We start from the raw sequence: 27,327 nt of genomic DNA on the forward strand, positions 1-27,327 counted from the left end.
CAAACTCCACAGACTAAAACAAAGAAACGAAATTCAATTCAGTTCAACAAGTTCTGACTACATACCATATGCAAAGCAGCATGCGGATGCTCCAGTGAAAGTACATGGCTGAGCCAGGCGCAGTGGCTCACGCTTGTCATCCCAACGCTTTGGGAGGCCGAGGTGGGAGGATCATTTGGGGCCAGGAGTTTAGGACCAGCCTGGCCAACATGGCAAAACCCCATCTCTACTAAAAAATACAAAAATTAGCTGGGCGTGGTGGCACGCACCTGTAGTAATCCCAGCTACTTGGGAGGCTGAGGCAGGAGAACTGCTTGAACCCAGGAGGCAGAAGTGCAGTGAGCCAAGATCATGCCAGTGCACTCCAGCCTAGGTGACAGAGCAAGACCCCATTTCAAAAAAAGAAGGGGAGAGAAAAGGAAGGAAGAAAGGAAGGAAGGAAGGAAGGAAGGAAGGAAGGAAGGGGAGAAGGAGAAAAGGAAAGAAAGAAAAGAAAGAAAGAGAGAGAAAGAAAGAAAGAAAGAAAGAAAGAAAGAAAGAAAGAAAGAAAGAAAGAAAGAAAGAAAGAAAGAAAGAAAAGAAAGAAAGAAAGAAAGAAAGAAAGAAAGAAAGAAAGAAAGAAAGAAAGAGAAGGAAGGAAGGAAGGAAGGAAGGAAGGAAGGAAGGAAGGAAGGAAGGAAGGAAGGAAGGAAGGAAGGAAGGAAGGAAGGAAAGAAAGAAGGAAGGAAGGAAAGACAGGACACAGCTGAGATATCTATGGTACTTTTTCTTTTCTTGTAATTTGTCCATTTAGCTGTAGTTGCTGCCAGGCATTCTAGTGGGAAAGTCACAACTAGAGCTCCATTAAACCACTTTATTTGTTTATGTTGCTACCGATAAAAATATGTGTAAGAAAATTGTACAATGATTCATCAAATATGCATCCTTGAACATCTGGGTGTGGATACTATGAGATTATCAACTATTTATTAATCTTTCATTCATTCATACATACAACAAATATCTATTAAAGCACCTATGATGTGCTAGACACTGTTGTAAATGCTGGAATATAGCAGTGGACAAAGCACTCAAAAATTCCTGCTGTGTACTTAGTACCACAGGGATACCAAAACTTCTTTGATAGCTATTTTATGTATTTATCTATTTTTGTAATACACAGGACACAGTCTCTTCCCTCAAAGAGTTGACATCCTATTCGAGAAGCAAAACTAACACACACCAAATTTAGGAAGCAGTTTTCTGCAAACTATAGGATGGTCGCCGTATGTACAAATCTACTTCGGTAGAACCTATGTTCACTGGATTTTTCTTCCACATTTCAGATGCCAAAACCATGTCTCTTCCCCCTTCTCTCCTTTTTTTTAAAAAATTTGTTGTTGTTGTTGTTGTTGTTTTTGCTTTTTTGAGACAGGGTCTCGCTTCCATCACACAGGGTGGAGTGCAGTGGCACCATCATGGCTCACTGTAAACTCCATCTCCTGGGCGCAAGCTCCCCTTCCGCCTCAGCCTCCTAAGTAGCTGGGAAGCTAATTTTTTATTTTTGTAGAGGTCTCACTATGTTGTCCAGGCTGGTCCTAAACTCCTAGCCTAAAGTTCTCCTGCCTTGGCCTCCCTAACTGCTGGGACTACAGGCATGAGCCAGCACACCCAGCCCACCCTTGTCTCCTAAAACAACAGACTCTGCTAGCAGCAGTGCTGCCTGGATTTAGATATGGCACCTTAAAGGCAGTGTTGTGACGTCACATCACCAATTTCCTGGTCATTTATTGATCTATTTGGTGGGTTCTGGTTGAACTAAAAAATCCAAAAGGAGCCCAGTAGAGACGTGTGTGTGTGTGTGTGTGTGTGTGTGTCTGTGTGTGTGTGTCTGTGTGTCTGTACCTAAAGGTTTGTGTAGTTTGGTGAATTATATTTTGTTGGCAGTTCAAATATCTCTTTCAATTTTGTTTGACTTATCAGAACCAGCAGACCTGGATAAAAAGAACCCAGAAATTAAAATTGATGAAACAGGTAAATTTGTCTTGCTAACCAATTTTTAAAAAAAATTTTTACTATGGCTTTCATTGTGTTTATGAAGCAACTTTGTGGAACTCTAATACACCGGAATGTCAAAAAGTTCAAATGAAAAACATCTATGCCCATGGCCCTGGGTTGGTGCTGTGGGTCGGATTGTGCCCACAGAGTACCCACTTCCGAGCTGCCCGTAAGACTTGGGAAGCCTCGGTGACGGTTCCTGCTTGTACATACTTGGTTGAGCCTGGGAAGTGTGCTCACCCTGGCCCTTCCTTGCCCAGTCTAGAGGTGGAACATAAAGGATAATCAGCTCAAACACACTGAGTTTATCACTACAAAGACAGAAAACTAGCGAAGACTATTTCCATACACGGTCATTTGAAACCAACCAAAATTATTGTCTCTAGATGATATCCAGCTAGGATCTTTAAGAGACCAGAGCCCAATTTCTGAGATAATCCATTGTGTTTGATTCATCTTTTCCCATCTTCCTCTACTGGAACCTTGGTTTTGTGATGACGATGATGATGATAAGAAGGATTTATTGAAGAGCTAGTATGTTCTGAGCACTTTACATACCTGATCTTTTTCTTTTCTTTTCTTTTTTTCTTGAGACAGAGTCTGTCTCTGTCACCCAGGCTTGGAGTGCAGTGGTGTGATCTCAGCTCACTGCAGCCTCCACCTGCCAGGTTCAAGCAATTTTTCCTACCTCAACCTTCCAAGCAGACTACAGGCCCACACCACCATGCCCAACTTATTTTTGTGTCTTTTGTAAGATGGATTTTGACCACGTTGCCCAGGCTGGTCTCGAATTCCTTAGCTTAAGCGATTCCCTGACCTCAGCCTCCCAAAGTGCTGGGATTACAGGCATGAGCCACTGCACCCATCCTACATACCTTAGCTTATTTAATCCTCACAGCAGCTCTAGGGGTTGTATTTATCCCCATTCTACAGATAGTGAGACTGAAACTTAAGTAGCATAGCTAACTGGGTGGCAGCCTCACACTTTAGCCTGATGAACTATAAATGTGTGTTTTTGTTGAACGCTGCTTGGTGATCAAATGCAACACCTTTGATCAGAGTTAGGCCTTGCCTGATATAACTCTATTCCTAGAAGTTTCCACATCTCCCAGCCAGCATTGTGGGCTGTTGGACACTTGCTCCAGCATCACTGACAGCTGCTGTGGGTAGTGCTACACCCTGATCATCAATGCACGTCAGCATCTGTTGCCGTTAGAGATGGGATCCTACTCTATGGCCAGTCGTGGACTTCACAGAGACAAATAAATATGGCACCATGCTGTTAGTAATATGAACACATTACCAAGTCCACACAGAGATATAAACTTTATTAGAGGTTGTTTCAAAACAATATTTCATCAAGGGAGAGAATATTAATATGTCCCAAGGCTTGTTTTCTCTTGGTTAGGGACTTGCGTCTCATATTTTTAGTTTTCTTTGATTGGAATCTTTGTTGATCAGAACACCATTAAGTAAACCCCAGGCACATTGTGTGTTAACATTTTCATCCCGTTTCTAGTACCAGGTAATTAGGCTGAAAGCTGCCATGTTAACAATTTCTCCCACTCCACTCTAAAGAAAACAAGTCCCCAGTGACTGAGCTGCAGAGCAGTGCAACTGTCTCCGGTTAAACTACCAGGGCTGCAAAGATGCTGATTATTAGTAAATGTCTTCTATTCGGCATGACAGACACGGTTTTCTCGATTTGAGCCACACTCTGTTTACATGTCAGCAGCAAGCATTCTCTTGTTCTAAAAAAATCACTCCTTCTTTACTGAAACTACTGTAGACTTTGGGCAAAATTTGTTTGACTTGAAGATTTCCCATATGGGAGAACAAACACATGCATAAACCATGCCAGATCCTGGAAGCAGCACCACGTAGAAGGGCGGCCATGAAGGTTTTTCTCATGCCTGTTTTGGGATTAGGTACACGCACTGGGAATGGTAAAATCCCCTTGCTAGACTAATGTGTGACTAAGCATTTTGCAAAACTTAATGACCACATATCTAGCCAAGGACTGTAAACACAGATTACAATCTAGGACAGATGGGGCAGCATGAAATCTGAATTAGATGAGCATGGAACCTCCCAGTTTATCCAGAACAGGTTGTTTCCACGTGCTAAGCAGTCTGGCAGAAGCCCCAGCGCCCACTCCCCACTACCACCTCCCACTCCCCACTACCACCTCCCACACTTCCATTCCCAACAATGAATCAGACACGACAGGCAAAACTGGGGTGTGCAATTTGCTCCTGTTTCGTTTCTTTCTATTTTTCTGTCTGCTTTCATCTGGTCCGTTGGCAGTGCTCACGGAGACAATATTGTTATTTTCCATAGGGAGCACACCAGGATATGAAGGTGAAGGAGAAGGTGACAAGAACATCTCCAAGAAGCCAGGCAATGTGTTGAAGACCTTAGACCCCATCCTCATCACCATCATAGCCATGAGCGCCCTGGGGGTCCTCCTGGGGGCTGTGTGTGGGGTCGTGCTGTACTGTGCCTGTTGGCATAATGGGATGTCAGAAAGAAACTTGTCTGCCCTGGAGAACTATAACTTTGAACTTGTGGATGGTGTGAAGTTGAAAAAAGACAAACTGAATACACAGAGTACTTATTCGGAGGCATGAAGGCAGACAGTGATGAAAAGACAGTCAGAGGACGGAAGTGGAAGGACGGGAGTGAGCTGGGGAGCTGTTGATCTTTCACTATACAGGCTGGGAAGTGTGTTGATGACCACTGAGCCAGGCTTTTCTCAGGAGCTTCAATGAGTATGGCCGACAGACATGGACAAGGAGCTGTGTTCACCATCGGACTCATGTACAGTCAGCTTTTTTCCTCTTGGTTTCATTTGAATAATCAGATGCTGGTGTTGAGACCAAGTATGGTTGACATAATCATTCATTTCGACCCCTCCTGCCCCCCCCCCCGCCTCCTCTCCCTTTTATGGATTCTTTTTGGAAACTGTGCGAAATCCAAGATGCTGGCACCAAGCGTATTCCGTGTGGCCCTTTGGATGGACATGCTACCTGAAACCCAGTGCCCAGAATATACTAGAATCACCGCATATCAGTGGACTCCTGAAGTTGTACTTGTGTATAATTGCCCGCGTCGTGCATAGGCAAAGAAGGATTAGGCTGTTTTCTTTTTAAAGTACTGTAGCCTCAGTACCAGTATAGTGCATCAGCCCTGTTTACGAAGCAATACTGTCCGATTTTCTTGCTGTTTTTCCAGTGTTGTACTAAACCTCGTGCTTGTGAACTCCATACAGAAAACAGTGCCATCCCTGAACACGGCTGGCCACTGGGTGTACTGCTGACAACTGCAACAACAAAGACACAAATCCTTGGCACTGGCTAGTCTATGTCCTCTCAAGTGCCTTTTTGTTTGTACTGGTTCATTGTGTTACATTAACGACCCACTCTCTTTCTTGCTGGTGAAAGCCCTACTCTTTAATCAAACCCTGGTGGCCCACTGACTAAGAAGAAAGTTTATTTTCGTGTGAGACGTCAGCCCCTCTGGGCAGGCAAGGGCTCTGAAGATTTGGCAATGTGGCTTAATTGTTCTGCTTTTTCTGTAGTTCAATTTCATGTCTCTTGACCCTTTTGTATAAAGCTGCAATATTCTCTCTTGTTGTTCTTTCATATGGAATGTATTTTCAAATGTAAACTCTTTTCTCTTTCTCTCTCCTATCTCTCTGTCTTTTTATCTCTCTTAAAATTGGAGGATTTGCCATTGTCCAGAAAAGAAACTTGCAGCTTTAACCTGCTGGGAATGGCAAACGATTTTACTAGACTTTATGTTTAAAAATAAATAAATAAGGGAAATTCCTAACTTTGCCCTCCAAAGTCTAACTTTGGTTTTCTTGTTAACTGGTTAAAGTGACAGTATCTTTTTTCCTTATCTATTCTGTTCAAAACGACCTCTGATAGAAATGTTGGCATTTAGTAGAAATAGTGGTAAGTTGAGGAAAGAAAGAATACAAATTGGCTTTCAAGTGAGACCCAAAGGAAGAACTGGATAAAATCTTCCAATATCCAAAAGCATGAGATTTTTCTATCCAAATATTCAAAAATGACCCAAGAGAACCTTCTTGTTTTGCTTCTGAGTCAGACAAGGGAATTGGAAGGAATAACAGTTAATTTAAGAATTAAACTATAAATCCTGATGCCTGGGCGTCAAGTATTTTAAGATAAGAGGGGGGAAAACATAAAGTCAAAACAAATGGTTTACAAAATTCATAACAGCAGCCTTGAAAAAATAGACTTAAATGAATGCTTCTAGAAATTTCCAGCGGCTCGCAAAAAAATAAGCCTGCCTTAGGGCTGGCAATACCTAAAGCCTCTAACGGCACAGGGAAGCAAGTATCTTACCAGGCAGCCTATGAATTAACCCAAAGAAGCTTTGGTGGTTTTTGGTGCATTTTTATCATGCCATGTTGGACATGAGATTTTTTAGATCTTCCTCCCTTCCCGCATTGCTAGACATCTCACTCAAAGACATTTGTTGGGAGTCACATTTGCATCATAGATGAGACAGTCCATTCATCTTAGTTAAATTGGATTGAGAATGCCTTTTGTTTCCAGGAAAGTATTGATCACCATGAAAGAAGAATAGTTTTTTGTCCCCAGAGGCATTCATTTAGCTGATATAATCCTACCAGAAGGAAAGCACTAAGAAAGACTTGTTTTTTGCTTTTAAAGGCAACAGACTTAAAGTTGTCCTCAGCCAAGGAAAAATGATACTGCAACTTTAAAATTTAAAGTATCTTGCACTGATAAATATATTTAAAAATTATATGTTTATAAAGTTATTAATTTGTAAAGGCAGTGTTACAAAATGTTCAGTTTATATTGTTTTAGATTGTTTTGTAATTTTTAAAGGTGTAAAATAACATATTTTTTCTTTATGGAAATCTATAAAACTTTCTGTAGTAAAATGTTTTCATTTTACTGGTATATTATTGCTTCATGTTTTGTACCATCATAAGATTTTGTGCAGATTTTTTTTACAGAAATTATTATTTTCTATGACAATATGACACTTGTAAATTGTTGTTTCAAAATGAACAGCGAAGCCTTAACTTTAAATGACATTTGTATTCTCAGACACTGAGTAGCATAAAAACCACATAGAACTGAACTGTAACTTAAATTCCAAACTATGACTACTACATTCCAAAGAAACAGTTGAATTAAACATTTTCATAAAATATCCCACACCTGATGGCTTTTATTATATTAGCACTGTTCTAGTTAAAGAAGTTGGTGACATGTCACCATCCAATAACTTTCAAGATTTTTTAAAGTTCTCTTTTTAAAAATATTCTGATAAGGAGAGAAGATTAAGAAGACATTTTCCGAAAGTAGAATCTCAACTCAAATTGGACCCTGTCATGATAAGGAGTACAGAATTTGACATTAGGAATGGAAATGTTTAAATCCTAAATTGTGTGTCAAATGTTCTATATTTCATTTGGTAAAGTTTCTTTTATCATATTCACTCATAACTTGGTAAGTTTTGTTCTTGTAGAAAATAGTAATGAGTCTGGCAGTATTTATTCATGCACCCATGCTACATTTAGGTAATGGGAAAAGTTGGGTAGGACATTACAACTGGCTGTTTGGTAATTCTTAGGAAAGTTTTTATTCCATCTGGAACCAGAATAATAGGAAAAATAATAACAACAACAAGGACAACAGAAGTGTCCAGTTAAAGGGGCCCTTTTTACAACAAAACTGGCCTAGCTTAATTTCTATTACTCACAGACCAGTAAGTCTTTCTCCACTACCATCCTCTGACTGTAGGAAAACTAATTCCTGGAAGCACAGGAACTCCCTGAGGAGTGGGCTGCTTTGGACAGCCAGACTCCATCAGTCAATATTTCCTCCACTTCCTGCTTTTCTCTGGATGCTTATGCCTTTTTGCATTTCCCAAGATTAACTGAGAATAGAAAATTTTCCCTAATGCATGAGTTTTTAGGTCTCTCTACTCCCAGAAAAGAGTCAGAGAGAATCACTTTACTAAAGTTACATTCTACCTAAATTCATGGATGTTTCCAGAAAAATATGATGACTTCCAAGGAGTCTATTAGAATTAATCCACACATACTTTCTGAAAAATGCTAAGGGCCATGCACTAATATTATCTCTGTTTTATTGTTTGAGAAGAACTTCGACCTGAATACTTTTCACTCTTATCCCTAGTTAGAGGCTAAGCTAGGCTTTTCGTACTAGGTTTAACAAGCTAAATCGCTGTATGATACTTCCCAGATTCAGGACTGAAACATTTAACTTAAAGCATAAAATGATTTACTATTCTGTCTCCTTTCTTCCCTCATAACTTATTAATTGCCACTTGGGCTGAATTGCACCGTATTTTTATGCAAATCAAATCAGCATTCCATAATGCTTCTGCTTCCCAATGGTAATTATAACTGTTTGTGTTGCATTAAAAAATAGCTTTGCCAAGAATTAGCTCTATTTCCCTAAACTATATCCACTAAGGGATCTTAAGCAGAATTTCAACTTGGGGATTGAGAAACCTAGATGAAGGGACTGTCACACTGAGTAGAACTTAGCACCAAGAAGCATGGAAGACAATGATGAGAACTGACTTTTTCTCCACAATGTTCCAAAGAAACATTGAAAGATGATTCAGAGGAGAACATCACATTATCACATGCATGCCAGAAAGGTCCTAGGAGCTGATCCCATCATTTTAGGAGAGAAAGAGTATGGGGATTGTCTATGGTGATGGCATCATACTGCTGTTTGTTGAAACTCTAGCTGTTTTCACAGCTGCTTTGTGAAAGGTAAGTAAGGTAAGTTTTGTAATTATTCATTCTACTTTATAAATGGGGAATCCAAAGTTCAGAGAGGTTGAGTGATGAGTCCAGGATGTATCTGGTCTCATCTCTCCTCCATTCCTCCCACCGTTCCACAGTTCTGCATTAACATGGGAGAGGTTCACACGGGACCTGGCTGCCCAAAATGTGTCCCAAGAGGCAGCAATAGCAGCAGCATCACTGGAAGCCTATTAGAAATGCAGAGTCTCGGGCTGTGCCCCAGATCTGCTGAGTCATTTTAACAAGATCCCCAGACCACCTGTCATCACATTCAGGTTTAAGAAGTCCCAACGTGGCCTGCCGCCACCTAAGCCAGGTGTGCGAAAGTTTGCATTGCTTCAGATGGTGGTGTCTGAACACAAAGCGCTTTTCAGAAGCATCTAAACACAATGCAGCCTGTAATAACACCGGTAAATTTAAAATCTCACTTAATCCAGAAGTGCTTTGTGGTCATTCTGCCTGATTACTTGTGAGGGGCCTAAAAATGGGCTTTTCTGATAGAGAAGAGAGGCTGCTGATGTGGTAATTTGCTGGATTAAAAAGTTTAAAAGTGTGGCAGAAGCATAGCAAATGCTCTTTTCCTTATCACAGTGCAGTCAGTGGAGAAAGAGGAATGCACACCAATATGTGAATACCCAATTCCTTCTACTCAAAGGACGTTGCCTTACATAGCACACACGGCTTAATACCTTCCAAAGATATTAAATTCCTGAATAGTAAAACTAGACGGAGCTCTATTTAATCTTTCTTATTAAAGAAAATATCAGATAATAGAGCTTTGTTGTCAATAGTGGCTCTCGAGAGAGGGTTTTTCTATGCGGAAAGATTGTCTCATCTCCACATCTAAATGGAATTGTGCTGTAATGATGCAGGCGTTCACAAGTGTATAATATTCATAGCCAATAATCTAATTTTATCACTGCCCTGTAAATGGACTCGGAAAGTCGCTTGCTCTGGCAGAATGTTGGGCTGGAAATGGACTCACTGTCCTGGAAGGGGCTTCTGAGTCTTGCCTTTGTGCAGCTTGGACAAGACAATGACTCACTCGGATGGAAAGCAGGTCTCTGATCCTCATAATGCTCCTTTCAGTGATCTGGGCATCGCTGCCCCATCATTTCTGACATGAGCCAATTCCACACCCTTTCCTTAAGGCCTCATTATCATTTTTTCAGATAGATGATGCTGGCAGTGCTCATGATCTTGATGTTATCCTGCCAGGAAATCATTCCATCACCTATCAGGATTATCATTGCTCTAATTTTGTCCAACTTCTGAAATTTTTCAATGCTGATTAAATTGCTCCTTAACTTTGTATATATGATATATTCAAGGCAGACTCAATTATTATGCTCTGGTCTTTTGCAATTCTGCTGGAATTCAAGCCCTCCAACTATAAGAAACTTATTTTTAGAGTCTTAAACATGATCTATCTTGGGTCAACTTTTAATTTTATTTATATTCTCTTTACTTGTAAGAAGAAATACTCTTTTTGTCATGCAAATAACAAATTCTCCCTTCTATTTAATTTCACGTACATATTAGAAAGTTTGGCTGCCTGGAGGGGTCCAAGCAGGGGCAACAGGGTGATCTCTCCCGTGTACCCTAACACACAGAGTTAACTACAGTAGATATTTATGTTCCAACTACTCAGGAAGCACATTGTCAAATCCACTCTGCATAAATATCTTAACTCCTTAATATCATAACCACTACCGTTTCCTAAAGGTTTGCTGTGTACCAGACTTTGCTAGATACCTCAATTAATCCTTCAAGCTACCTTGTGATTTGGGGATATAAAAATAGGTTCAGAGAGGCTAAGAAAAGTAACTAATGTCACACAGCTAGTTGGTAAGGTGCACTTGCAAGATTCAAACCCAGGTCTGTCTAACACGAAGCTTATAATCCTAATAGATACCCTACGCTGCTTCCACAGTGTAAAGACAAAGTTTTGTCACTGCATGTCAGTTGCTACAGAAATGCTTTGCAGTATGTTAAGCTACGATCTCACTTTACTATTAGGCCTGGTATTAGTCAGCTTAGGTTAGGCTATAAGGTAAGAAATACACTCCCAAATATTAGTGGATTAACCTATACAAGTGTATTTGTTGCTCACACAAATTGCAGCGTGAGTCTGGTGGCTCTGCAGCGCAGTTTTCTTCCATGCAGTGATTCAAGGATCCAGGCTGGTTACTTCTTGCTGCCATACTAACCAGAACATGTGGCTTGTAGTCTCTGTGCAAGAGAGAACTAGAAAGATGCTTATTGTCTCAGATGCTTCAGCCTGAAGTTGACACAGACCCTACTACATTTCAAGGGCTCTGAGAAAAGAGGGGGAGCACTTGTATATTCAGTGAGCTGTTGGCATCTCTGTCATAGCTTTCTTTTTTTTTTTTTTTAAATGACAATGGGTCTTGCTATGTTGCCCAGCCTGGTCTCAAACTCCTGGGCTTAAGCAATCCCCACTTCTTGGCCTCCCAAAATGCTGGGATTTCAGCTATGACCCACTGTGCCCAGCCTCTGCCACAACTTTCAAGGGCAAAGCCACACTTCTGCCATAGAAGGGTAGATGAGATCATTCACTATGCTTGTCACGTAGGGAAGTGAGGTTCTTCTCCAACTGGAAACCAACCATAATTTAGATGGAGCAGTCAAACAAGATGTCAAATGAGATGAGATGGCTCATGTCAAAGATGAGCCTCCTGAGTGTGGGACTGTGAGAGGCATCCTCCATATGGAAGCAGGTCAGGAGACAGGAAGTGCGGAATCTGCAGTAAGAGTCTTTAGAATTATTTAAGCCCTTTGGGTTCAAAGAAAAAAGCTCTTAGGAGGCACCATGTGAAATGAGACAGGCTCTGAGTCCCAGGAGCCAACGTTTACACTTCTCATGTGTGCTCATGTATTTCCACTTGAGTTTCCCTTCATATTTAGTCATTTAGTATTCAGTAACTTCAGTAATATGCAGTGATTTTAAAGTCACCATGCATCTCAGCTTTCCAAAGGAGAGGGGAAGGGTTTGTGTTTATATTTGGGCCAAAACCCAAGGAAGGAAGTCAAACAATATCTGGGGCCCAATATCCACAATATTTGTGAATATTCCCATCCACAGGACTTCCTGTCTCCACTCCCTATTTTATTTCTTTCCCTAGAATTTATCACCTGTTAGTACAATATATACTCTACTGACTTATTTTATTATCTATCTACACTGTTAAATACAGATTCCATGAGGGCACTGATTGTCATCCACTTAGTTTAGTGCAGTGTCTACAACACATGGAATAAACAGTACCTGGTACATGGGAGATGTTAAATCAATATTTGTCGAATAATGGAACCATGGTTTGAAACCAGCCTGGTTAATATAGCAAGACGCCACTCTACAAAAAAAAATTTTCAGTTAGCCAGGTGTGGTAGTGTGTACCTGTAGTCTCAGCTAATTGGAAGACTGAGGTGGGAGGATCACTTAAGCCCAGGAGTTCAAGGCTGAGTGAGCCATGATTACACTACAGCACTCCAACCTGGTGACAGAGCAAAACGCTATCTTAAGGAAAAAAAAAAGAAAGAAAGAAATCAGACATCAGGAGACTTTTAGAGTTGGGTGCAGGAGATTCTCCTTTTTCAGCAAGAACTTGGAGGATTACAGTCTCCAAGTTTTCATTTTTTTTCTTAAAAGAAATTTCTTTCACACTCTGCTTGTTCTGGAATTACTCTATATCAGGATGACACCTCCTCCACTACTTATCTCTTCCACAGAGACAAGCAGTCCTCCTGCCTAAATTTCTTCTTTTCTTATCTCTACCCATTCTCACCACACAAAACTTATTGAGTGCAAAATCATTCATGGCTTCATCGCAGCTCCTCTCCCAGCAACTGCGGGAAGACCAACCTTGTGGATATTGTGTTGAACATGGCATAAAAGGTTAGCTCTGTGGGATGCCAGCAGTAAGGATAGATTTTAGAAACACAACCAGGCCACCTGCAGGGTCAGTTAGGGAGGCAGACAGCTTCCTGAGTGGCATTATTTGGGGATTACTGAAAGGTCTCCAGACACCTAACTCTGAGCCTGCTTCTCATTCAAAAAGACAGATTAAGCATAAACTACTACTTTCTGTACCTCCATGATTTTGTTTCATATATAAAAACGATACTTTAAACCTAATAAATGTGTAATGAAGCTTAAAAAAATAACTAAGTACAATAGCAGAATGGAAATGAAAAACTACAGGCAGAAAACGAACGAGTAAGATAGACTACGAAAGTTTTGAGTTAATAGCTCAAATAGTACACTAAAACTACATCCTCTACATGCAAGAAAGAAAATTAAGCAGACAGGTCTGGGTACAGTAGCTTAAGCCTATAATCCCAGCACTTTGGGAGGCCCAGGTGGGTGGATTGCTTGAGTCTAGGAGTTAGAGACCAGCCTAGACAACATGGTGAGACCCTGTCTTTATTAAAAATACAAAAAAAGGCGGGGCACGGGGAATCACACCTGTAATCCCAGCACTTTGGGAGGCCAAGGCGGGTGGATCATGACGTCAGGAGATCAAGACCATCCTGGCTAACATGGTGAAAACCCGTCTCTACTAAAAATACAAAAAAAAATTAGCCAGGCTTGGTGGCAGGCACCTGTAGTCCCAGTTACTTGGGAGGCTGAGGCAGGAGAATGGCAGGAACCCGGGAGGCGGAGCTTGCAGTGAGCGGAGACCACATGCCACTGCACTCCAGCCTGGGCAACAGAGCAAGACTCCGTCTCAAAAAAAAAAAAAAAAAAAAAAGCCAGGTGTGGTGGTGTGCACTTCTGCTCCCAGCTACCCAGAAGGCCGAAGCAGAAGAATTGCTTGAACCTGGGAGGTAGAGTTTGCAGTGAGCTGAGACAGAGCAAGACTCCATCTCAATAATAATAATAACAATAAAGAAAAGTAAGCAGACAGGGAGATAGAGAATGCTTAAAGACGGGTTATAAATGATAAAAGAGAAAAACATTGAAAAACAGCAATTGGGGCGAAAAAAGCCCTGCAACACAAAATTTTCCTCTATTAACTATGAAAATGAGACTAAAATAGCAAAATCCAGCAAAAATTATCACCTAAAGCAATTGAAACAGGTAATGGCTACAATCAATTTCAATGCACTTTCAAGCCTAAAATCCAACAAACAGAAAACTCTTGAGCAGGCAGGGAAGTGCCACACGGCCTGGCTTCTCACCTGATTCTGTCCCTCTGAGGGAGACAAAGAGCTACGTCAAAGAAATCCCGAGTCCGGCCGGGCGCGGTGGCTCAAGCCTGTAATCCCAGCACTTTGGGAGGCCGAGACGGGCGGATCACGAGGTCAGGAGATCGAGACCATCCTGGCTAACACGGTGAAACCCCGTCTCTACTAAAAAAACACAAAAAAGTAGCCGGGCGAGGTGGCGGGCTCCTGTAGTCCCAGCTACTCGGGAGGCTGAGGCAGGAGAATGGCGTGAACCCAGGAGGCGGAGCTTGCAGTGAGCTGAGATCCGGCCACTGCACTCCAGCCTGGGCGACAGAGCAAGACTCCGTCTGAGAGAGAGAGAGAGAGAGAGAGAGAGAGAGAGAGAGAGAGAGAGAGAAAGAAAGAAAGAAAGAAAAGAAATCCCGAGTCCTCATTGACAGCACCAAATCTTGAGTTACTCTGACTGAAAGGATGCCCTTCCTGACTTAGGAGGGATGGAAGACTACTGGGAAAAACTGGTGGGACCTCGGGGGAGGCAGGCACCATAAAGCTCTCTCTGAACTGGGGAAGCCCTCTGAAGCCCAGGGGTTTCCTCACCCTGAGAATGAGCTACACCCCACCATTAGGTGAAGGGTAACCTGGTGATGCAGAGCCGTCTGGTTCTCTGATTTCTTCCTTTAATAATTGCATCCCGTGGCCGGGCACAGTGGCTCATGCCTGTAAATCCCAGCACTTCGGGAAGCCAAGGTGGGAGCTCAAGGTTGGGCCAGGAAGTCAAGGCTGCAAGGAGCTATGATCACACCACTGCATGCCAGTCTGGGCGACAGAGTGAGACCTTGTCTCTACAAACAAACAAACTATACACACACACACACATACACACACATACACACACACACACACACACATATATACACACATCCTAAACTTTCACCCGCACAAATGGCTGCCTAGAACAAAGACTACGTTTCCCAATCCCCTAGGTGCTATGTGGCCATGTGATTATGTTTTAACCAATCATGTGGGAGAAATGATGCTTGAACTCCCGGTTCCTGTCTCTAAAAAGTGAGATCATGCCCTTTCCTCCCCCTTTTTCCTTCTGCACTGAATAATTGTGGATGTGTCAGTAGGAGCTGAGCATCATTGTAATGTATAGGAAGTTTAACAGACACCCAAATAGAGGAATTTGAGATTCCTGACACCACAGAACTGCCTGGTACCGCTTCTGTGCTGCCAGCCTGGGCTGTTTTATGTTCAGTTACAGAGGAGAAATATAAACTTCTCTGTCATTAAATCATTGTTTTGTCCTTTGTAGCTAAACCAGTATCACATCTAAGACCTGATTAGATATCAAATTTAGGACATTTAATAAAACCTTAGAAGAGAAAACTGAGCCCAGATAGTCTAACAAAGACTGAGCACCAACCACGATGATCTCGTCTCCTTCCTTTCTTGTTTTCTCACACAGTAAGTCAGATATGGTGGGATGAGAGTCAAGAATGACCCACTCCTAATCAGAGCAAAGAGAAAGTCCAGGCAGAGTTATTTAAGAGTAAACAAGATTGTTAAAAAAGCATCTTGGCACCAGGCAAACAACAGCAAACACAAAAACATCTTTAAAAAAACAAATAACATAATCTAGTAGAAAACATAAATCAAGAAACAGGAATTTACTGATAATTGCTTGATGCTACATATAGAACATGAATATAATAAACAAAAACTTAGAATCAGATAATAAAATAACAGGATATGACAAAAATAGGGCTCACAAACAAAACAAATATGAGGAACAAAATAGCATTATTAGGTCAGGCGCAGTGGCTTATGCCTATAATCCCAGCACTTTGGGAAGCCGAGGTGGGTGGATCACCTGAGGTCAGGAGTTCGAGACCAGTCTGGTCAACTTGGTGAAACCCCATCTTTACTAAAAATACAAAAAAAAAATAATAATTAGTTGGGCGTGGTGCTGTGCACCTATAATCCCAGCTACTTGGGAGACTGAGGCAAGAGAATCACTTGAACCCAGGAGAGGGAGGTTGCAGTGAACTGAGATCATGCCATTGCACTCCAGCCTGGGCAACAAGAGCGAAACTCTGTCTCAAAAAAAAAAAAAAATAGCATTATTATAGATTTAATAATTAACAGGCAAAATACTGCTTAAAATAGACTTACTGACATAAGAGGAGGGATTTTGAGATAATTATAACTGAAGACAAAAAATATATTAGAGCAATTATATTATTACAAAGGGAAGAAAAAAAGGCAATCTAACATAAAGATACTTTGTGTCCATAAGTTAAAGAACCTACCTGAGGAAAGACAATACACTGAGAGCTGTGATACAAAAATATTGTCATGAAATAAAGGTGATACTTAATCTGCTGATTGAAAAGAATATTGTGTTTCAGGAAAATATGACATAGTGTATTCAGCACTGAGCTGTATGCCAGTTAGGCTGTTGAGCTCTAAGAACATTGAACCAAAGAATGTTTCAGACATCCAAGCAATAAAAACAAATTACTAAGAAAGAAGGGGGAAAAAAATCAGTCCATCCTCAGTCTTGCCTAGAGTAACATACAAGAGTCCATCCAAAACAGTGGAGCAAAATCTACCAAATTCCAAAGAAAAGAAAGTATGATACCAAGAAAACGCTGCTAATCTAGGATGTTATTCAACAAGAAAGGTAATAGGCAGACATTCTTTTTGAAAAATGTCAAGGAGTACAGAATTCTTTAGATACTATTGAAAGAGCTGTTGTCAAATTCAGACGATCCAGATATAAATTAAAAACAAGGAAGGCTGAGGATGCAGAAAGGGGTAAAAGGATGACTATTAAGCTATGTAAGAATCAAATTTACACTACAGAATGTGAATGCTATAAATCTGAATAATGTAAAAATACTAGTGTATTTCAAATAAACATGTATCGGTCAGGATGCGAGAAGAATGAGGCCAAAGGAGGTGCGATTTCTGGCATTCTCTTTCCAATGCCCTCTTCTTTAAGAGCAAGAATTCAGCTTATATTATCTTAAAGTGAAACAACTGTTTGTTTTTCCAATAACTCTGAGATCTGAAAATGTATCCTAACTCCTTTGTTGAGCATGAAGTGGTCTTTCAGTAAGTAATAATACTAAGAGTAAAGAATCATTTTTGCAGTTCAACATTTCTTTCATTTTAATTTAGTGTTTTGCTATGAACTTTCAGTAAAATTAAATTGGATGATTTTCATTAAAATCACATCTATAGGCCGGGCGCGGTGGTGCTCACCTGTAATCCCTGCACTTTGGGAGGTGAGGCAGGCAGGTCACTTGAGCCCAGGAGTTCGAGACCAGCCTGGGCAACATAGCAAAACCCCCAACTCTATAAAACACACAAAAAAGAAATGAGCCAGGCATGGTGGCATGTGCCTGTAGTCCTGACTACCCAGGAGGCTGAGGTGGGAGAATCACCTAAGCCCAGGAGTTCCAGGTTGCAGGGAGCTATGATCGCATCACTGCATTGCAGCATAGGCGTCAGAGTGACACCCTGTCTCAAAAAATAAAAAATAAATTAAAAAACAGGTATCTATAATAATCCCATTTATATAAATGTATCCAGCCAGGGGCGGTGGCTCAGGCCTGTAATCCCAGCACTTTGGGAAGCCGAGGTGGGCAGATCACGAGGTCAGGAGTTCAAGACCAACCTGGCCAACATAGTGGAACCCCATCTCTACTAAAAATACAAAAAATTAGCTGGGTGTGATGGCAGGCACCTGTAATCCCAGCTACTCAGGAGACTGAGGCAGGAGAAAGGTTTGAACCCAGGAGGTGGAGGTTGCAGTGAGACGAGGTTGTGCCATTGAACTCCAGCCTGGGCGACAGAGCGAGACTCCATCTCAATAAATAAATAAATAAATAACTATCCATGCACTCATCCATTTATCAATTTAAATTATACCTTTAAATTACTGCTTTAATAGTAGGAATATTGATGAATGTTGATTTTTATCTTTTTCTGTACTTTTAAAAATTTACAGTAACATAAGAAAGAAACTGGTATCAGACTGATTAAAAAAAAAAAAAACAGAGATGCCAAGGCAATTTATTGAAGAGTATTGTGTGCCTGCTTTATTATATAATTTTCCTTTTCCCCTTATTTTAAGCAGGCAGCCAGCTTTGTAATTCCTTGCCTCCAGCATTTTTGCTAGATGACAAGCAGCTGAAGTCAACTTTGTAAAAACATAACTCCATTGAAAAATTAATGTTAAGTATCTCACAGTGAGTGAGGAGAGAAGAATGATTTGGGAGGCAAAGAACAACGGGACTGAAATTCACTCAGAATGAAAATGGAAGGAAGGTCTCTGGTTTCCGTATGCCCCCATGGAAGCACGTAAGAACAGGAGTGAGCTCCACTGATGTACGCCTTCCCATCCGCCTCAAAATCCTCATGCCCTGGGAGTGGAAAAATAAGAGAATTTTAACACAAAATTCAAAGTTATATTTATTACTTTCTAAATAAATAAACTTTATTTTAAAAATAACTAAAATCACTTTCCTACGTTTCATTTCCATGTATCAGCTATCCTGTTAAGGTATTTGCATTACAAAGAAGGAACTGCATTCACTGAGCAAAACATTGGCAGGAACAGGTTTATCTCATTATCCTTTCCCACTCATTACCACTGAAAGAGAGTGTGGCTGTTAGAGGAGGAAATGTCATGCCAGGAAGACACGCCGGAAAGGGAGGAGCCCAGGAGCAGGCTGTGGTATGTTATCCCAGCCAGGAAGAGAAATCAGCTCTGGAGTTAAGGAAACCTGGAAACCTAGAGAAAGTATCAAGAAAAGAAGGAGGCTTCACAAAACGAAAGGAGACATGAAAACCAAAAACAAATTGCCTGTTTACTCACTCCTGAAACAGGTCCCACTAGCAAGATGAATTTTTTTGAACCAATAAGTTGTCAATCCACAATCAGATTACACAGCGAGGCAAGTGTCGGAATGGCCTGGCCGAAAGTAGAGGCTCAGTGAGTCAAGGAATTGATGAGGGGTGAGTGATTGGAAAATGGCACACTCTAGAGAGTATAAGGCACCAGGAAGTGGGGTCTAGATGGTTATTTTTGGCTGACCAACACTATGGATCCGTGTCTGTCACAAGAAAGCAACAACTGCTCATAAACAAACCCAAATGTGAGGAGCACTTGAGGACAGGAGTTTGAGACCAGCCTGGGCAACATGGTGAGAGCCTATCTCTGCAAAAAGTTTTTTAATTAGCCAGAGCCTGTTGCAGAGGTTCCCACGTGTAATCCCAGTACTTTGGGAAGCTGAGGCGAGAGGGTCACTTGAGCCTAGGATTGCAAGGCTAGCCTGGGCAACATGGGAAAACTGATTCTCTACAAAAAATATGAAAATTAGCCTGGTGTGGTGGCACACACCAGTAGTCCCAGCTACATGGAAGGCTGAGGCAGGAGGATGGCTTGAACCCAGGAATTCCAGGCTGCAGTAAGCTATGATCTCACCACTGCACTCCAGCCTGAGTAACAGAGCAAGACCCTGTCTCAAAAAAAGGAAAAAGAAAAACCAAAAAACAACACCCAAATGCTAAGAGCCTCAATAACATCTCTGTTTTAGAAACTCCCCTCAAAGCAACTCACTCTAGAAAAGAAATATTTGCATCAGTAAGTCAGGCTCAAGCCTATCTTTCTCTATTGAGGGTCCAGAAATGTCACACTTACTCTCTCTTGGTATATACCTGATAGCCTCTGGCTGGCTGACCCTTTAGGTTCTCTTGCAAGTCAAAAGAGGGTATTACTCAGTCAACCTCACTGCATGATCTCAGCATCATTGTCAAATCCCTGGCAGCATTTTGGGCTTTCAAGGTCATCTTGATAGTGGCATTATTTGTACCATCACCTGACAATGGTACCCCACAAAGTCATTTTAGTCTATAACCCCTGCTTGTAAGCTCCTGCATTTACATACATTTTGGCTTAAGGGAATATATGATAGGCAAAGTACTTTTCAGTGAAGCAGCTTAGAAAAGGAGTTTTTCAAAAAGAAATATTCTTATTAAGTCCAATTTTCCCATCATGCTCTGAGTTCCCTTTGAAGTCAGCGGAAGCCCTCCTTGGTAGTGGCACAGCCCGAGCAGTGATGCGTCAATGTGAAACTTGTCTGCTTATCTCCAGAGCCATTCCTCGGTCCCCGGGGTACAGGGAGATGCAGCGAACATTTTAAAAATACGGATCCACAAATTGACATCTGCAAGTGCAAAGTATTCTCGTTACGGAATCGCAAGGTAAAGTGCAACTCCTAATACACAACAGCCAATTTTTCAGGCTGTGTTACAGTCACTTGAGGCTGTTACTCTGAGCTCCAGGGAGCAGACTCCACAAAGCACATGTCACACGTTACCATTAAGCCCCTCTAACCCAATCTTGGCAGGAAGCTGGATGGAAACGGTAAGTGAAAAAAAAGCTCCAAACACAATGATCTATTATTTAAATGAACTAGAGTGCTTTAGATCATGAAAGACAAGCTATTCCATTTCCCTTCTGAATTAAATGATTTCTAGATGAAGTAAAACAATGCAAAATGTTAATATTTGTATAGTGACACTTCAGTCGATTCAGCCACTTCTCACATCTAGTTAGTCATGGGGATCTTGAATGATCTGCATTGTACAAACCTTATTTCTAAGTCCATTCACTTCTTTTTGAGCAGTGTAGATAAACGTCTTTATTAAACTTTGCATTAACTCTTCATAACTCACGCTAACTTGCAAGCCAACCCTCACTATTCTTAATATATTCATATTCATATTTCCTCATACAAAAGGAGGATGGAAACCAGAAATGTATGAAGATAATTTACTGTGGGCCCATTCTTTGCGTTTGTTCTGATCAATAATATTCAAGATATCATTTGTTAGAGCGGAAAGGACAATGACTTTGACCTCTGGAGGCCTTGGTATTTATCTAATTCCTCCTTTCTCTCCTTTCTTTCTTCCTTCTTTCCTTCTTTCTTTTCTTCCTTCTATTCTTCTTCCATTCCCCCATATATATTCATTAAATACCTATCTGCACAAGATGTTACGTGACATAAAAAGGGATGTGAGATCTAGATTAGGCCCTCAAGTAATTTGTAGATTTGTGTGGGAAATATGAGTGACAGGAAGAAGAAGCGATAACATGGGCTTTGAAACTTAGCAGCCCTTTGTGTAAATAACCAATTTAATTGTTCACTCTTCATGTCATTTTGTTCAAGTTACTTAATTTTGCTGAGTTTTGGTGAATGCATCTATAAAAATGAAGATACTACCATGGGAACCAAAAACTGATTGTGAAAACTAAATTGACAATGTGTCTAAAACACTCAGAAAGGTACACAATAAATTTTTCTTTAAAAATTATAGACGTGGCTGGGTGCAGCAGGTCATGCCTGTAATCCCAGTGCTTTGGGAGACTAAGGCAGGTGGATCACCTGAAATCAGGAGTTCGAGACCAGCCTGACCAACATGGCGAAACCCTGTCTCTACTAAAAATACAAAAATTTGCCGATCGTGGTGGCATAGGCCTGTAATCCAAGCTACTCAGGAGGCTGAGGCAAGAGAATCTCTTGAACCCAGGAGATGGAGGTTATGGTGAGCCGAGACTGCACCATTGCACTCCAGCCTGGGTGACAGAGTGAGACTCAGTCTCAAAAAAATAAAATAAAAATAAATAAAAATCTAGACTTGAAGTCAGAAGAGCTGGGTTCCAGTCAGGCACAGTGGCTCACACCTGTAATCTCAATGATTTAGGATGTCAAAGAAGAAGGATCTCTTGAGGCCAAGAGTTCAAGACCAGCCTGGGGAACATAGTGAGACCTTGTCTCGCAAAAATGTAAGAAGATTAGCCAGGGGTAATGGTGTGTGTCTATGGTCCCAGCTACTCATGAGTAGTTCACAGTGCAGTGAGCTATGATGGTGCTGCTGCACTCAAGCCTGGGCAACAGAGCAACACTCTGTCAAAATAAATAAATAAATAAATAAATAAATAAATAATAAAAAAGCCGGGTACAAATTCTGACTCTGCTACAGGTGCAACATTGGAGGAGTCATGTAACTTCTGCAGGTCCTAAAATCTCCCTCAAATAAAGGCAGAATTGAATTAGCCTATCCTGAACACCTCCTTCATGCCTAAAAAGTACTTTCATCTGTTCCAATGGAGATACAGTGGAGATGTTGGCAGAGGAATTACTTGGATTGATTAGAAAGATTACATTGGTAGTAGTTTGATAGGGCTACGTGTAGAGTTAGGGGAAAAAGACAAGGATGTCTATTAGGAAAAAGTTTGGAAACTCTGATTGGTGACCATGAGAAACAAAAGAGTAGATGCAGGGGAATCTGCAAGTGCAAAGTATTCTTGTTACAAAATCACAAGGTAAAGTCCACCTCCTAATGCACAATAGCCAATTTGTCAGGCTGTGTTACAATCACTTGAGGCTGTTATTCTGAGCTCCAGGGAGCACACATGGAGGAGAAACATGAAGACATTAGAAGGCAATGGAGGCAAGAAGACTTCAAGATGATGCTTGCTTCTCAGTTTGATTGACCAGAAGTATGGCAGCATCAGCCATTCTAAAAAGAACAACAAAAGCAGTAGCTAGCTGGGTGCAGTGGCTCTCTTCTGTAATTCCAGCCACTCAGAAGGCTGAGATGGGAGGATCACTCGAGGCCACGAGTTCGAGGTTAACCTGGCCAAGGTAGTGAGACCCTGTCTTTAAAAATTTTTTTTAAAGAGAAAAGCTAATTTGGGGGGAAAGAAAACAAGGGCAATTTTAGGCATACTGAATGCGGTATAGCAATAAAATATTCTCTCATTTCACTTTTTACTTTCCAAAATGTGAATTGTATCATCATCCCTCTGCTTTAAAATATTCAGATTTCCCATTGCTTTTAGAATGAAACCTGGTCACTGTACCCTGGTCTAGTGGTCCCCAGTGAGCCATACTTCCTGGTCTCTGTGCCCTTGTGTGTTCTCTTCCCACCTTGACTCTGGGCTTGGCCAATGGACACCAAGTGGCTGCTTAATAAGCACTTTACACATGGGCACTGTCCTTAGGATGGCAGTCACCATGCTGTAAAGAAGCTCCAGCAAGGCCAGGCGTGGTGGTTCACACCTGTAATCCCAGCACTTTGGGAGGTCAAGGCAGATGGATCACTTGAGCTCAGGAGTTCAAGATCAGCCTGGCCAACATAGTGAAACCCCATCTCCACTAAAACTACAAAAATGTGTCAAGTGTGATGGCGCACCCCTGTCATCCCAGCCACTCAGGAGGCTGAGGCAGAAGAATCACTTGAATCTAGGTGGCGGAGGTTGCAGTGAGCCGAGATTGCACCACTGCCCTCATGCCTGGGCGACAGAGTGAGATTCTGTCTCAAAAAAAAAAAAAAAAAGAAGCTCCAGCAAGATGAATGGACAGTGAGAGATCATGCAGCCAGGGACCCTAGAAGACAAGAGACCAGCTTGAACCTTATAGCCCCAAGGGAGATCTCAGATAAACGAAGCCACATGAGTGATGTCCGCTACCCTACATGGAGCAGAACTAGCCTGTGGGTGCAGTCAACCTATTCAATTGCTAGAAATAATACATCATTCCTGTGTTAATCCACTAAGTTTGGAGATGGTTTGTTACACAGCCATAGGTAACTGAAACCTGTGGTCTACAAGTTCTGTGCGATCTGAGGCCTTATAGATACTACAATAGACCTACATTAATAAATAATGACAGGGCACCGTATCTGTTTCATTTCACCTCAGGCCATTTTATACCGTGCTTGCTGAGGTCCAGATACACTGATCTTTCAATACCTTAAAAGAATCAAAAGCACTGCCTATGCTTTCCTTTCTTAGTTAGCTCTCCCGTGTGTCCCATTCACCCAGTTTTCCCCTGTTAATTATTCGGGTTGCAATTTAAATATCCTTTCCTCTTAGAGGTCTTCACTGACTGACCCCTCAACTTAAACTTGGTCCCCTGTTACTCTCTTTAAAAGGCCCTGTTCTTGAGGCCAGGTACAGTGGCTCACGCCTGTAATCCCAGCACTTTGGGAGGCCGAGACAGACGGATCACTTGAGGTCAGGAGTTCGAGACCAGCCTGGCCAACATGGTGAAACCCCATCTCTACTAAAAATTCAAAAATTAACTGAGCGTGGTGGTGGGTGCCTGTAATCGCAGCTACTCGGGAGGCTGAAGCAGGAGAATCTCTTGAATCCAGGAGGTGGAGGCTGCAGTAAGTTGAGATCGCACCACTGCCCTCCAGCCTGTGCAACAGAGGGAGACTCCAGCTCAAAAAAAAAACGGCCCTGTTCTTGTGCCACGCTGTACTGATTAAGATATTAATGGTATGCTGATTTAAGTAACTGTTTGCGTCTGTCTCCTGCCGAGCTGTGAGAGCTGGGCAGGCAGCGAGAATGTGGGGAATGTGGGTCTTGAGCTCCAGTGGAGGTTGATGTGGAGAAACAGGACAAGCACGGAGGCATTTCTGGGTGGAACTGACAGACAAATGTAGTACTGGTAGCAGATGGGCCATGAGACTGGGGTCCGAGAGTAGGCAGGATTTGAAGGAGCAAGTTGACTAAGAGGCAAGAATGTCCGTGAAGTATGGCAGCCGCCAATGAGAGGACCTAGCCTCACAGCTGGGCTAAGAACTAGGAACACAGTTCCCAGGAAGAAGCTAGAACCTGTGTCAACCAAATCCCCACTTTTAAAGAATCTCCCCTCCTTGAGTCTCTCATTAGAAGTTCCAAGAGCCCCCATCCCACATACAGTGAAATTCTCAGCATCCTCCACGCCCAAGTCTCTCCTGAGTTTCTCTAGGATGCCTCTCTTTGTGATGTTGCTTCCTCTGAATTCTCCATGTCTCTGGAGCCTCACGTCCAGTACCTGATCTCTTCTTACCCCATCACAACTAAACAGGCAACACCGCCCAGATAGAGAACACAGCACCTTTTATTTAATCCCCCCAAGTAGCCATGCACACAGGTCATTTTTTATAGCAGAGTTTTACTTAAAGTCCATAAGTAAAAATGCGTGTGTTGTGGAATAGGACAGTAGGGAGTTGACAGAGGAGTTATTAAAAGCCACACCATTATCAAATAACTGAAAGCAGAACTGCATGATCCATCCCCTACACCTTATGCCGCTATTTCCAACGTGGGGGACATCTTCATGGGCTTCTCAAGAAAGCCCTGGAACCACAGGACACTTCATGCTACTCTGCTAAGGCGCTTAGAACATTTTCTCTTCTTTCTTGCATTTTTCCACCCTTCACTCCTTCCCACTCCAACCGCTGGAGTCTGAGAGCAGGCAGGATATTTATTTAGTATTGATAATATTATATCTAGCCCTAAAATAGCTGATATTTATTTAGTATTGATAATAGAATTGCTATTTAAGACCTTTTCATGTGCCTGGTACTATTTTAAGCGCTTCACATGCATGTATTATTTCATCTTTACGACAAGCCCACTGGCTAGAGATAATCGTCATTATCACCACTTGCAAAGTATGAAACGGAGGCACAAGGAGGTTAAGGAATATGAAGGAGATGGCCCAGTCTGCATGTGGCAGACGCAGGATTGAAGAATTGACAGTATGACTCTAGGTTCATGCTCTCTGTCTCCCCTAACCAGCTATACCAGGGATTCTTACTCTCTCCTTTTCTGACCTTCTAGGCCCCAAACTAAAAGCTCCTCCCATTTTTTGGTACCCAGCAATTCACCTCTTTTTTAGCCAGTATTTTTATGTATTTATTTGTTTGTTTGTTTGCTTCTTTAATTTCCGTTGGTTTCGGGAAGAACAGGTGTTTGGTTACATGAGTAAGTTCTTTAGTGGTGATTTCTCATTTTGGTGCACCCATCACCTGAGCAGTGTACACTGTACCCAATGTGTAGTCTTTTATCCCTCACCCCCTCCCACTCTCCCCCTCAAGTCCTCAAAGTCCACTGTATCATTCTTATGCCTTTGCGTCCTCATAGCTTAGCTCCCACTTACGAGTGAGAACGTACTGTGCTTGGTTTTCCATTCAGGGTTACTTCACTTAGAAGAATAGTCTCCAGTCCCACCCAGGTTGTTGTGAAGGCCATCATTTCATTCCTCTTTATGACTGAGTAGTATTCAATGGTATATCTATTTATATATCTATATCTATCTATCTACCACATTTTTCTATATCCACTCATTCATTGATGGGCATTAATGACTTCTTTTCCTCGGGTAGATACCCAGTAGTGGGATCAGCTTCCTTTTTTTTTTTCTTATCTTGTCCTAAGCCTAACCCATAGGCTTGTTTAAGGCAAAGAAAGACTACAGATCTTTGATATTCTTCATTGATCTCTTCTCTGTGGCTTTTCATTGGAAGAATCATTTTGAGCTGATCCTTACTGTCCCTCGGCAGGACAGGCTCCTTCCTAAGCCAAGGTCAAGCAAACACTTACCAAGACGCAACGAAGAGGTAAAGGTGCCTTGGTGCCCCTCTCTCCTTAAGTACAATTAGACAGTTGCCCATTTCAATCTGAATGTATACAACTTGACTAAAGCTGACTCACAGCCATGCTGTCCATTCATTTCCACTTGAATATATACCATCCCCTGAAGTTTATTATTAAAAAAATTGACCCATACCAGGTCTTTCATTATCAGAGAAAGAATAAATGTATTCACTTTGAAATAAAATTTTAAAAAATTATGAATGTCTGTGGCAGTCATTTTTCACTATTTTGTGGCCTAACATTTTTGTGGCTTTTGCTCATTTTATTGTGCTGCTTGGGTGCCATGATCCCTTTCTGACAGAGAAAACACAAAGGTGGTAACCACCTAACCAAGTTCACCCAAATAAACACATAATGGCCAAGGCAGGAATGAAACCTGGCTCCTTCCAGAGAAACCTGACTCCTGAAATTCACTGCCACTTGTTTCAACTCTTTTTTGTACTCAGCCTTGTCTCAAAGACGAATGACCTCTATTTCTGTGCAGCTCCAGGAGGAGCTGTTAGTGAGACACAGAGTGGAGGGAAGAATAGGATTTCAGAGGGGACAAGAAGGAAAATGCAGGAATCTTGTAATATTAAATCACGGAAATGGAGATGGGAACATATAAGTTCCTGTAGTCTTAGAAGTTCACATATCATTAGCTCTTCAGGAAATAGTATCAAAATATGATGCAATCCCAGTGGGACTGAACATGTATCATTTCCTGTTGAGGAGCAATGACTTTTATGTATTTGGTGCC

General features: G+C 41.6%; 1 protein-coding gene across 6 annotated transcripts in view; it reads left to right on the plus strand.

Annotated features, from left to right (window-relative positions):
- Nucleotides 1–7,256, plus strand: part of NRP1 (neuropilin 1) — a 159,067-nt gene extending 151,811 nt beyond the window's left edge. For 3 of the 6 annotated variants that reach the window (XM_025396076.1, XM_025396078.1, XM_025396081.1), the window contains 2 exons: nt 1,963–2,013; nt 4,378–7,252. In XM_025396076.1, coding sequence (XP_025251861.1) covers nt 1,963–2,013; nt 4,378–4,667 — 341 coding nt within the window. In that variant the 3' untranslated portion in view covers nt 4,668–7,252. Of the gene's footprint in view, nt 1–1,962; nt 2,014–4,377 lie in introns of all 6 variants that reach the window. The other 3 variants (XM_025396077.1, XM_025396079.1, XM_025396080.1) reach the window with 3 other exon arrangements.
- The last annotated feature ends 20,071 nt before the right edge of the window (nt 7,257–27,327 follow it).

This window comes from Theropithecus gelada, chromosome 9 (genome assembly GCF_003255815.1).
Source record: "Theropithecus gelada isolate Dixy chromosome 9, Tgel_1.0, whole genome shotgun sequence".
NCBI classification, from domain to species: domain Eukaryota; kingdom Metazoa; phylum Chordata; class Mammalia; order Primates; family Cercopithecidae; genus Theropithecus; species Theropithecus gelada.